Source organism: Haliotis rubra, unplaced genomic scaffold (assembly GCF_003918875.1).
Source record: "Haliotis rubra isolate DU_JTF1 unplaced genomic scaffold, ASM391887v1 Scf19, whole genome shotgun sequence".
NCBI classification, from domain to species: Eukaryota; Metazoa; Mollusca; class Gastropoda; order Lepetellida; family Haliotidae; genus Haliotis; species Haliotis rubra.
This window is the reverse complement of record NW_025765891.1, coordinates 913,290-925,919: the sequence shown is the minus strand read 5'-3', so window position 1 is coordinate 925,919 and position 12,630 is coordinate 913,290. Positions and strand designations below refer to the sequence as shown.

The window sequence follows — 12,630 nt, the reverse complement described above, 5'->3', positions numbered from 1 at the left end:
CATAATATAATATTTCTTTTGTAAACAGGACCAAAAGCAGGAATAATACTATCAGCATTCTAACTTTCACAAGTGTCCTTGGCAAAAATGAACAGGTCAAATCTGATGTTGATTTTCAGAGAAAAAACTCAAAGGGAAATTGCATATGTGTAACACACTAGGCTTCATATTTAAATATATTTCCCACCCGGTGGTTTAACATTGGACACTGGAGCATTTGTAATGCCACGACCATGTTTACTCCGACGTTTCGTCCACGTCCAAGATGGTATACGTCGTTTCCATGCCGGCGTGTATGTGGTCGTTGACGTGGCAATGCAATGCCCACGTTCCGGGGTTAGTGGCCTTCATTATCGCTGATACCCCCGTCTCGGGGAACACAGTGATGACGTCAGTACGCTGGTCACCCCCTGAACGCTGGAGTAGGGTCTGACCGTGGAAGTGCACGGTGTGGATGTCTTGTGTGCCGCCGAAGCCCAGGATGTGCCACGCCACCGTGTCTCCTTTCTTCATGGTCAAACCCCGAAGTGACTGATACACAAACCCGTTGATCATATGCATCTTATTGCTTTCTATAAATTCTTCATCTCTGTAGTTCCTCTGATTGCTTGCAAACTTCTTCTGATTCCATATGATATACCAGCTTTGATTTTCGTCCATGATTGAGAAGAGTAAAATAAATTCCTTATCAACATCTTTCCGGACTCTTCCTTTACCAAGAACTCCTTTTCTACAGATGACCAGCGGACCGATCAGCCCAGAGTAAGCGTCTCTCACCTGGTTGTGCGCGGAGTAATACATCGATGATATACAACCCGGGTCTTTCGAACCAGGGCCCTTGGTTATCTCCCATCGATACACCTGAAATCCGCCAGGGGGCACCCCATCGTCAGTTTTCGTGTCCGTCCGGTCTGAGTACAGGCTTCCTTCGTTTGCCTTGTTTGTGTTGACCAGATGAGCATGTAACGAATATGTTCGTGACGCCATGTTTTTAAACACAATTTCCACGACATCGCCCACCTCTGCCCTGACGACGGGGCCAAGGAATCCGAGGTAGTCGTCTCCTTCATTTTTGTGTACGGGCTCGCTGAAAGCAGAGTCTCGGAACTCCTTATATACAGCTTTACGGTACTTGGTGCCCACGTGTTTGTTGTCGTCAAGTGTGAATGCAAAGGACTTGCTGGAAAACAAACACAACAGTCGATAAATGTTGAGTGACACTTTAAGCACATTTCCAGCAATTTATCGAACCTACGCGGGGATTCAACCCTGGACCTTTGCGGGAGCAACCATAGCCTTCACCAGTAGGCTACCAAATAGTACCCAATGGTAGACTACAGGAAATGGATTTACATATTATCCTTGAACAACAGGAAACCGGTACAAGAGAGAACATCGTTGAGTAAGCCTAAGTGGGTATTTGGTACGTGGATCAGTGTGTGGTCAGCAGGTGACTGTGTGGGTGGATGTATTGAAGCGTAAGTAAGTGAAGGCATACATGTACTTTAAACAGTGTTTGCAGTATTGCAGTGAAAAAGCCTTAGAAGAGTTTCACACACGGCATTCATGCTGAGTCAGCCATTAAGCCTGCGTAGTCACTATAAAAAAAGAGAACGAAATTCTAAAACCGATAATATCTTACGTCTACCATTTCATCCATGGTTTAAATTTACTTGCATTTCGTTTCGTCTGCGTTAGTTGCTCATTAGTAAATTACACAAATACTCACCTTTTCGGATCCGTCAGCTCACTGTCATCGAAGACTGATTTCTTTGAAGGAGCATACTCCCACTCTGTTTCCATGGCAGCGATGTAGTACTGTCGTTTCGGGGGGTTGGGAAGGTGGGAGTAAGAGAGGAGGGCTGGGTGGAGGTAGTTGCAGTCCTTCACCTCGTACAGCATGCTGAGCCCTGCCTGGAAGTGGTCGGTGTTCCGGTCGAAGACACCCCAGTTACCTGGGGAGAATCACGTCCACTGGCATTGCACTGTTTGCTTAATCAGTGAGTGAATAGTGAGTGAGTGAGTGAGTGGGTGGGTGGGTTTAGTTGTTTGCTGTTTTTAGTAATATCTCGGCAATATCATGGCGGGGGACACCAGAAATTGGCTTCCTCATATATTACCCATGTGGGGAATCGAACCCGGGTCTTCGCCGTGACGAACCAACGTTTCACTCACCCCACCGTCTGTTTGCTTAATGAAGAGAGAAGTGCATTGACTGTTTTTCAAGTGACGGTATTAAAGATTCCATGCATCCAACCCACCCCCACCCACCCACCCACCCACACACCGCCAGTATGAGTATGAAGTTTATTTGTTGCCATAAGTGGCATCATCGTTTATTGATAGTCCGTCGTCGTGGACGGTTTACAACATTATCAAGCACTGATTATCCTGTCTTTGAACTAACTTAGGTTTCATGTTTATTGTTGTTCAACATAACACTAAACCAGCTATATGGAGGGGATCTGTGTCGCGACCAAACAATCACGTGACTGACACCATGAGCCACTGACTTGAATCCACCATGGCACGAAAACTGACCAGCCGATCCCGCTAGTTACGAGTCACGACAGACAAAGGTGTGTGACGCCTGACTGTGGTGTGTGACTCACCTATGTGTGTCATGACGTCTGACTGCGATGTGTGACTCACCTATGTGTGACGTCTGACTGTGGTGTGTGACTCACCTATGTGTGTCATGACGTCTGACTGCGGTGGGTGACTCACCTTTGTGTGACATGACGCCTGACTGTGGTGTGTGACTGACCTATGTGTGACGCCTGACTGGTGTGAGACTCACCTATGTGTGTCATGACGTCTGACTGCCGTGTGTGACTAACCTATGTGTGACGTCTGACTGTGGTGTGTGATTCACCTATGTGTGTCATGACGTCTGACTGTGGTGTGTGACACCTATGTGTGACGTCTGACTGTGGTGTGTGACTCACCTATGTGTGTCATGACGTCTGACTGCCGTGTGTGACTAACCTATGTGTGTCAAGACGTCTGACTGTGGTGTGTGACTCACCTATGTGTGACGTCTGACTGCGGTGTGTGACTCACCTATGTGTGTCATGACGTCTGACTGTGGTGTGTGACTTACCTATGTGTGACGTCTGACTGCCGTCTGACTCACCTATGTGTGACGTCTGACTGCGGTGTGTGACTCACCTATGGACCTATGTGTGACGCCTGACTGGTGTGAGACTCACCTATGTGTGTCATGACGTCTGACTGCCGTGTGTGACTAACCTATGTGTGACGTCTGACTGTGGTGTGTGATTCACCTATGTGTGTCATGACGTCTGACTGTGGTGTGTGACACCTATGTGTGACGTCTGACTGTGGTGTGTGACTCACCTATGTGTGTCATGACGTCTGACTGCCGTGTGTGACTAACCTATGTGTGTCAAGACGTCTGACTGTGGTGTGTGACTCACCTATGTGTGACGTCTGACTGCGGTGTGTGACTCACCTATGTGTGTCATGACGTCTGACTGTGGTGTGTGACTTACCTATGTGTGACGTCTGACTGTGGTGTGTGACTCACCTATGTGTGACGTCTGACTGCCGTCTGACTCACCTATGTGTGACGTCTAACTGTGGTGTGTGACTCACCTATGTGTGACGTCTGACTGCAGTGTGTGTCTCACCTATGTGTGACGTCTGACTGTGGTGTGTGACTCACCTATGGATGTCATGACGTCTGACTGTGGTGTGTGACTCACCTATGTGTGTCATGACGTCTGACTGCCGTGTGTGACTAACCTATGTGTGTCAAGACGTCTGACTGTGGTGTGTGACTCACCTATGTGTGACGTCTGACTGCGGTGTGTGACTCACCTATGTGTGTCATGACGTCTGACTGCCGTGTGACTCACCTATGTGTGACGTCTAACTGTGGTGTGTGACTCACCTATGTGTGACGTCTGACTGTGGTGTGTGACTCACCTATGGATGTCATGACGTCTGACTGTGGTGTGTGATTCACCTATGTGTGACATGACGTCTGACTGCGGTGTGTGACTCACCTATGTGTGTCATGACGTCTGACTGTGGTGTGACTCACCTATGCGTGACGTCTGACTGCGATGTGTGACTCACCTATGTGCGACATGAGCGTGACGAACGACAGCGACTTGCCCGGCACCAACTCTACTGTGTCCTTCATATTGCCGTCCACGTCGAAGTCCATGCCGTGAAAGTAGATGGAGTGGACGTCGGTCTGGTCCCCTACACAGAACAGATGCCAAGACACCTGCTCCGCCCGACACAACTCCATACCGCCCAGGTTGCCGAACGCCCGGCCGTTCACGCCTGGAGATACAAGGGACGAGTATACACAAACGTGTAATTGCATACAGGATGGTACAGTGCATGGATACAATGATGGTTAAAGCGTCCGCTCGTCACGCTAAAGACCCGCATGTAAAATGAGTGACCACCGCCGCGATATAGCTGGAATATTGCTAAAAGCGGCGTAAAACCACACTCACTCACTAGGATTAAAGACTGAATGTGGCGTGGGGTGAGGTCTGGTGAGGTGGGACGAGTTGACCATATATTTGCTGATAGTTGCTTGCCTCTCATTTTGTTGGATTCAATAAACTTTGGATCTTCCTTGTCTATCATGGAGGCTATGGTGAACTTCTCCATGTTCTTGTCCAGGTACCAGGATTTGTTCTCGTCAATCACGCCAAAGAACAAGACCCGATCCTTGTCCACTCCTTTCTGAAGTGAAATCGTCGACGTTAGTTTCACACGTGATAAATCAGCAATATATGGTTCGAGATTCGGGAAACACAATTCACCGTAACATATCTAGAAACCAACCTGCTTGCCTTCCTCGTCGAGGGATCCCTGCTTACAGACCAGGAGCGGCCCGAGAAGGCCCGAGTTGATGTCCTTGACCGGGTCCACGGCGGACTGGTACATGAAGGTCACACATGCAGTGTCCTTGTCGGTTGGTGCAGCCGTCTCCGGTACGTAGAACCGGTACATACGGAAGTCCTGTCCCCCAGTCGTGATGGACTGCACAGAATCTAGACAGAAGATATAGGCAGTTAAAGAGTAGACAATAATATAAATGAGAGACTCTTTCCACATCCATCAGCTTAATAATAATGAAAATATTTCCGTCTATGTCGTAATCATTTGTTTATGAATCACTATCAAAATGGTGATAGTACAAGGTGTTCCTGAAGAGGTGAACGGATCCTGCCTCACCGATGGCTCCTATCATAAAATATGCAAAAACTAGTCAGTCATTCGTCTGAAAAAAATGGGAACCTCTGGAGTGAGTGAGTTTAGTTGTACGCCGCTTCAGCAAATATTCCAGCAATATCACGGCGGCGGACACCAAAATGGGCTTCATGTATTGTATCCATGTAGGGAATCGAACCCGTGTCCCCCTGAACGCTTTAACCACTAGGCTACCCCACCGCCCCTGGGAACCCCTGGAACAAAATAGGGAATTACATAGGGCTTTAGTTTTGTCACTGATACGTCAACTTCAATGAACATATGAACAAATGTCTTGAATGTCTGGCCATTTCTTCCTGAACTGACAGTCATGGAACTGACTGTGAAGTTGATGTAACCTATGTCAATACACACCATCTTTCTCTGCTTGTCCATACTGTATGAGGCCCTGAGCGTAGAATGAGAAAGGCCGTGATGCGTTGTTCCACAGTGTGACCTCTAGAGTCTCCCCAGCCTCTATCCTGATAATGGGGCCCAGGAGCCCCAGATGGAAGTCGTCCGGGCCTCGAGGTTTCACCTTCTCAAACTCCTTGTCCTCGTACTCCACAAACCGTGCCTTGAGGTACTGGCTGCCGATGGCGTTGGACTTGCCGATGAAGTATTGAGATTCTGGGCTGCCAGTAAGAAGGGCAATAAACAACCTCGGTGTAATTTGATTACCGAAACATGCATTATAATATATTTAAATCAGCCCAATCTATGATCTAAAACGTACAAATATATATTGACAGAACATAGTCTTGGAATACGAGGAACCTATAATACAATAGTTGCAATACGAGTCTGCCAAATTGAAAGTTTTACGAATTTGTCGAATAATGGTACGGTGATATGCCAGAATCTCTAAATCACATGTGGCTAATAAAGCCCAACATGAACTTTTCAGAACTCTTTCTCTTCCCTTGCGAACAATACCTACGTACCTGTCATCTAAGAGGGCTTTCTCTGTGAGCTTGTCCACCCCCGACGGCAGGTAGTCCCACACATCTTCATGGATCATCATAAACACCCTGCGGACACTGCCTTCCTTCAGCAGAGGCTCCGGCTTATCTGCACACTTTTTCACACTGAAGAACGCTTGCATTCCCTCTGTACAGTGAACATATGTTTAGTTCGTCAACAGTTTGTAACAAATCTTTCTGGGTTATTGAATGAATCAATTGTTCACGTTTTAATGCATTTGAAAAATATTCAGAATTGTAGCAATCATTCTTCTGTTCCTTCAATTCCCGATTAAAAATAAACAAAATAAAGACAAAAGACAACAAAAAGAAGACCAAACAACCTAGAACTACAACCACCAAAGTATATCGGTCCACTGAGTCCGGATGGAATGAAATTGATATGTGTTACTATGATTTGAAACTGGCAGTGAAGTACTGTTGTAACACGCTCGACAATGGCATTTTACTCCGTGAAAAGGTTAATTCACCTGCTCTCTCAGTAAGTACTTAGTCTCCATTGAGAGCTTTTCATCTGACTGTCTGTCTTACCGTCAAAGTGGTCATTCGCCTTGCAGTACACAAGCTTCCAGCCTTGACGACTGGCCACCATTTCTGCTGAAACAAATTTGGACGGGAACACATCCACTGACAGAACTCTGAAAGTACAAAATCATTTCCACGTTCATAGGTATGTTGCCGTGCAAATACATTCTTAAAACAGAAACTCACAGGCTAACTTTGAAGACATATCTTGTGTTGTTTCATTTAATGTAATTGGTACAATAATGAAACTTAGCAGTGCTCATAGTCACATGATCTGTGGGCATAACAGCAATACTGATTGTCCTGTAATGCTGTATAAAGCTACACAAGCTTAAACTCTTTGCGTTTGTGCACTACATCATTTAACAAACATGTGACTAACATCGCTCAATACATAATATTGCATCGGAATTGAATGTTTCAAGAATATAAAAAGTCAGCTCATCATCTTTCATGCTTGGTAAAAGTGTGTATTCATATATTACGCTGAGATATCTGAGACATTCTCTTACCTGTGGTCCCCGTACGTCATACTTTCCCCGTCCACCATGAAGCTGTGTACGTCATCCTCATTGCCCATGCCGATGATGTACCATGCTACCTTGTCGCCGGAACAAGCTTCGAACTTGGGACCGTTGCCATACACGTAGCCGTTCAGTGCATGCATGAGGTTCGTCTCTGCAAAGTCGTCGTCCTTGACCTTCGCAAGATCCACACAACATGTGGGGTCCACACAGGAGTTCATGTTATGGTCCAGGTACCAACTCTCATTCTCATCAAAGATCTTCAGAACAGCTACAAATTCCTTGTCCACATCTTTCCGATTACCTTCCTCGTCCAGGGCACCTGTCGATAAACACATGATGAGTGAACGGTTTAATCATTATCCCTTCGCCCTATCCACACTTATCCATGGTTCATTGTGTTGCAGGGAGCTGTACACATTCATTTAACAATTGGATCAAGGCCCATCTTTAAAACTCTCTAACAAGAAAACCAATGCCGCAAGAATTGAAGTTTAGGAAATTTAAGTAACGATCGACACTATCCACTGATATACCGCGCACAATAAAACACAACACACACGTTAGTAACACATGATATTAAACATTCCAAGGATGTTTATAGTGATAAGTCAGGAACCGTTACTCACGTGACATGACCAAATAAATAGAAAGTTCGAATTATATCAACTGAATACAAGTTACCGTTAAAACCTCCCTTTACAATCATTGCTAGTAATAAAAACAAGCATAACCAATATGTTGAGAGAGGTAAAATTCTATCGACATTATTAAAATCGAGCAACATACTGAAAGGCAGTTTTGTTATGTGGTTCTTGTAAAAAGCTGGCAGATTCGTCCGAGATGAAACACAAATATTTTCATATTTTCTTGAAGGGACAGAAAGTGTGACTGTTAAATTTGAAATATGGAAAGAGGTTTCAAAAATCTTTTTTCGTCTTGAAAAGTTATGAAACGTTGGCCACAAAACTGCTTGGGGAATATAGAGAATACCAAAATGACTTATGCATGAAAAGATATTTACTGATATGTTCGGGAGCTTGTTTGACGTCAGGTACCCTTGTATATGCAATATGAGACATTTCAGCTGCTGTATATATAACTTGGTCACACCTCACCTGATACACTTACCCTTTTTGCAGGTGAGCAGCGTTCCTAAAAGTCCGCTGTTGGTGTCTTTCGACGCGTCCTTACTGTGTGAATGATAGGCCCAGGGTATACACGCCTTGTCGTCAGATGTGGGTCCAAACTCCTCGGTTATCTCCCATGTGTACGTATGTTCGCCACCAGGGGCCACTGTGTCATCCATCTTGTCGCCATCCTTAGTTCCGTCACTATACAGAGCTCCTAGAATACACAAGTGTGTTATTAAACATAGTCTCAAAGGTTGTTTTGTATGACATGCGGACAGTCAATGGTTCTGTGTGAATATGTTAAAGCTTAATGTAAATCTTCAATTGGTTCATCTCTTTTAGGCTAACCAAAGCAGTTTAATGCTAAGCGAATGTTGTTTTGCGCACTGTTGACGAAGAACGCCGGGAATGGCCCTTAGATATTGCACCCATGTTGAAACCTCTGAGCCAGGAAACGAGCGAATGGTTTACAGGTAGACCACACACAATTCCTAAATCGTTTAGAGATTCTTATTTCAATGTTACACTTTAGCAATTGGTCTGAATAGCATATTGTGGACACTGTCTGACACCAGAGGGGGAAACTGAGGCACCTGTTTCAGCGATACATCTTACTAGCTATAGTGACATGTAGCAGGGTCTGATGATCTACTTTCATGATTCAGAGAGTCTTGGTCATAAACAAAGATCAATAACAATTAAAAGCCAAGAACGCCCAGAACGTGCCAGCCCTTTATATTGGCATCATGAAACAGTTCTAGTGCAAGATGCTTAATAACATGAAGCGCTCGTAAAACCTTTAACATGCAAACCGGATAGATTTCTTTAAAACATGTTTTTTTCAAACTTTACCTTCATTTGACTTGGAATATTTGACGCCATGGGGATGAACCGAGTACGGCTTAGTCGCTAGGTTTTTGAAATGTACGATCAACTTGTCCCCGACTTCTCCCTTCAAAGTCGGCCCAATGAAACCCAGCCAGAGTGGTTTGGTCACCTCCTTGGTGAACGTCTTGTCCGTGTACAGACTGAATACTGCCTTGCGGTACTTGCTTCCGATCCGGTCAGGACCCTTCTCAATGAATGCTTTGGCAGATCTAGAATACAACTGCTAGTTTACCACTGGTATCGGTATAATTTCATATGCCTGGAAATGAGTGTTCTTTCGTTAAACTGTTAAGTGTTCTTTCTTTTAACTGTGCTTATTTCTCAATATTACGTTTGGCCATGTCTAGAGCACCTTTGTTTTGAGAATGACATTGTCACATATTTAGGTCATATGTCTTCCAAACTATGCGCACCGTTCTATGACTTCCTTTACGTGACGTCATATGACTTAGAAACATCAATAGCCATGCTCAATACAGTTACATGTATATATATATTGTAGTTTGGACATCTTACTTGTCGTTCTTAAACCATTTAATAAAAAACGTTTAATATTTAACGTATTCGAACTAATTATAAGGAAAGAATGGCCCACCTTCTAAATAATTTTTGAACACAATTTAAAGAAAAATAATATACAATAGTTGTGTGGTATCTTGGACTGAAACTTGATCTCCCATGCATTTGAACTGATATTGAGCAAACAGATTCTAAAATGTCGCCTCTGTGCATCGGGGTGGTAATGACATGACATCACGTATCTCCCCTCAGATTGCGATACATTATGGCTATCAGTAGGAGTGATAAATTCCTCATTACATCTTGGAAACATACGGGTCCTGAATGTTCAGTTTCACCGCCACAAAACTTCATCTCTAATGCACTCCTGGATGTGACGCTTTGATTTTGAAGCGGAAAATATTTGTTCCAATGTTATTCAAAGTGACAACATAATACTGTCATGTTCCTGTGTTTGAGAATGCCCTTGAGAGAAATGCTTCAGAGTGGCCTCAAGTATGAATGACCGTATCATTGTTTGTAGATTAACATGTTCAAGTTACACATGACGATACATCATTATTGTTAGCTCTCCTAGGTAATATCAAGTTTAAGTGAGACCATTTCCATTACTCGATTTACGGTTATTGTTGGAAAATGACCCCCAGAGACAGGATAGGAAGAAAACATTCAAAATGCATATTGAAACGTGTGGCTTCCATACATAACCATTTCAAATCATATCTGGTCAGACGAGATTGAAAGACTTTATCTTCTTTTTCTGTAGTTACTGGGCAAGACACAAAAATGTATTTCAGGTAAATTATCTATCTTAAACTAAGTACAAAGAGACGGAAAAAGATAACATACTTTTAAATCAAACACATCTATAACTTTATCAAAAGAATGATTTGTTACCAACAATACAAACGACAAATTGGAGAATTTCATCTTGCTGATTGGGAATAATACAAAGGAATATAAAATGTCAACTCCACAGAATATTCTCGAAACAGATTCCTGAGTGCATTAAATCCAACATAGCTGTGTAAATGATATAACTTGATCAACGATGACACAGGGTTATCACCAATATGACGTCTTTTTGATCGATGTAAAGCATATATAGATGCATTAAGATGCAATAGTATTAGGAAGAAGAAATCATTGTATTATGTACTGGGTTAAGGTTAAATATCCATTCTCGGTATTAACCTATATGCTTGAAAACCAACAACAATGTTTGAAGCTGACAGAACACAGGTCCCACGTATTGTCGACGACAGGAACAGTCGTGTGCGACATTTTACACGAAAATGAACCAGTGAAGTAACTCTTGGTACAGCCTTTACTATTTTCTCTGCGGACTCCCGCGGTTGACTTGATTCAATTCTTATTCAGTTATAACAAGTGATATATAATCCTGATATTAGGAGGATTTTAGTTTTGTTTATACGATGAATGTTTTCAGTTACAGTACTACCATTTCCACTGCGGACATATGATAAAGTTTTATCTTGGGCTAAACTGTCATGTTTGACAAGGCATTAAAATTTGAAATCGTATCATCAGAAGGTTTTCTCGATTCACATTTTGAATACAATTTGTATATTTTTCAAAGCATTTTTTTGTATTTGATATTGTAAGCTTGTGTTTATATTTCTGAGTTGACACATGTTATCGTATCCCAATTGTGTAGATCGATGCTCATGCTGTTGATCACTGGATTGTCTGGGCCAGACTCGATATTTACATATAGCTGGCATATTGCTGAGTGCGGCGTAAAACTAAACTCATTTACACACTCACTCACTTATATTTCTGAAGTTAAATGTGCAGCCCTCAAGTCTGTTGTGCGTGCGATAATGCGAGCTATAAGAATCAGAACAGATTTGTAACACCTACGGTTCGTGACAACACAAAACACAAAATTCATCCTCGCCTCAGTTTGAAATACTCGACAAGACTCTTATAATTGCGAAGTTTTAAGTCTTGAGATGTATGTTGAATCGAATCAGCGTTGAACAAACTTATAAAGCCAGAGAAGTCTGACTATAACCTCGGAAAGGCAATGATTCGAAGCGGCGTTATTCATACAACTGAACAAATCATTACTTGGTAATTCACAGGAGTCAATTATTGTACGTCCTCATAATCTTTCAGAAAGATTTTTCTCAATTTGAATTTTCCTGTCATGAATTGCAATGATGATAAGATCTCTTGATGGGTGTATGGATATTACCGACATGTTAAATGTACGAGAGGTAAGTAAAGCGTTTGTTAAGGCCCATAACATAAAATGAATATTAATTCACCTGGGAACACACAGCAAACAATACAAAAGTCGAACTCGTGGAGATATATGTCGAACATTATATTCTAGATATGCGATGTGGGTGTGGGTCATAGAGGGGCGATTAAGTCGAATTCGAGTTTGAGTTCGACTTAACGAGGTTTTATGGAAGTATTGCTTCAGATTGTCATCACTTACCCTGCTTCATCCTTGACGACACTGGATCCTGTAGGTGCATAGTCCCAGTCCACCTCCACTGACGCCAGGAAGTACTCCCGGTCCTTGCACACACTTACCCCACACAGGGCGAAAACAATCACCATCTTCATAATAACCATCATGTGTTCAGTCAATGGTCACGCTAAGCTGAGACAACTAGACTGGAGACAGGTGTGAAAGTTTGAAAAAAATGAAAATTATGAATAAATAAGTTTACGAGTAAGTATAAAAAGTAAAAGGATAAAATTATGACGACGCGCCTAGTACACGGTGAGGCTGCAGACATCAAAGGGTTTGAAGACTAGAGAGGCTGGGGAGTCATGATC

General features: G+C 43.2%; 1 protein-coding gene across 1 annotated transcript; it reads right to left on the bottom strand.

The window, feature by feature from the left end:
- Positions 1–237: 237 nt before the first annotated feature.
- LOC124274290 (hephaestin-like protein) lies at positions 238–12,408 on the bottom strand. The gene is made up of 12 exons (XM_046709633.1): positions 12,284–12,408; positions 9,259–9,503; positions 8,405–8,620; positions 7,262–7,595; positions 6,756–6,862; positions 6,186–6,351; positions 5,617–5,876; positions 4,834–5,042; positions 4,584–4,731; positions 4,105–4,317; positions 1,730–1,955; positions 238–1,180 (listed from the first exon to the last, which is right to left on the bottom strand). Exons 1-12 carry the CDS (start codon positions 12,406–12,408, stop codon positions 238–240), a joined length of 3,192 nt encoding a protein of 1,063 aa, XP_046565589.1.
- Positions 12,409–12,630: the final 222 nt, after the last annotated feature.

Excerpts from the sequence above, each read along its gene's own strand:
- LOC124274290 (XM_046709633.1), bottom strand. The coding sequence starts at position 12,408 with ATGGTGATTGTTTTCGCCCTGTGTGGGGTAAGTGTGTGCAAGGACCGG. Across the intron at positions 8,621-9,258 it reads ATATTCCAAGTCAAATGAAG|GAGCTCTGTATAGTGACGGA; the intron begins GTAAAGTTTGAA and ends TGTGTATTCTAG. Across the intron at positions 4,318-4,583 it reads TGAATCCAACAAAATGAGAG|GCGTGAACGGCCGGGCGTTC; the intron begins GCAAGCAACTAT and ends TTGTATCTCCAG.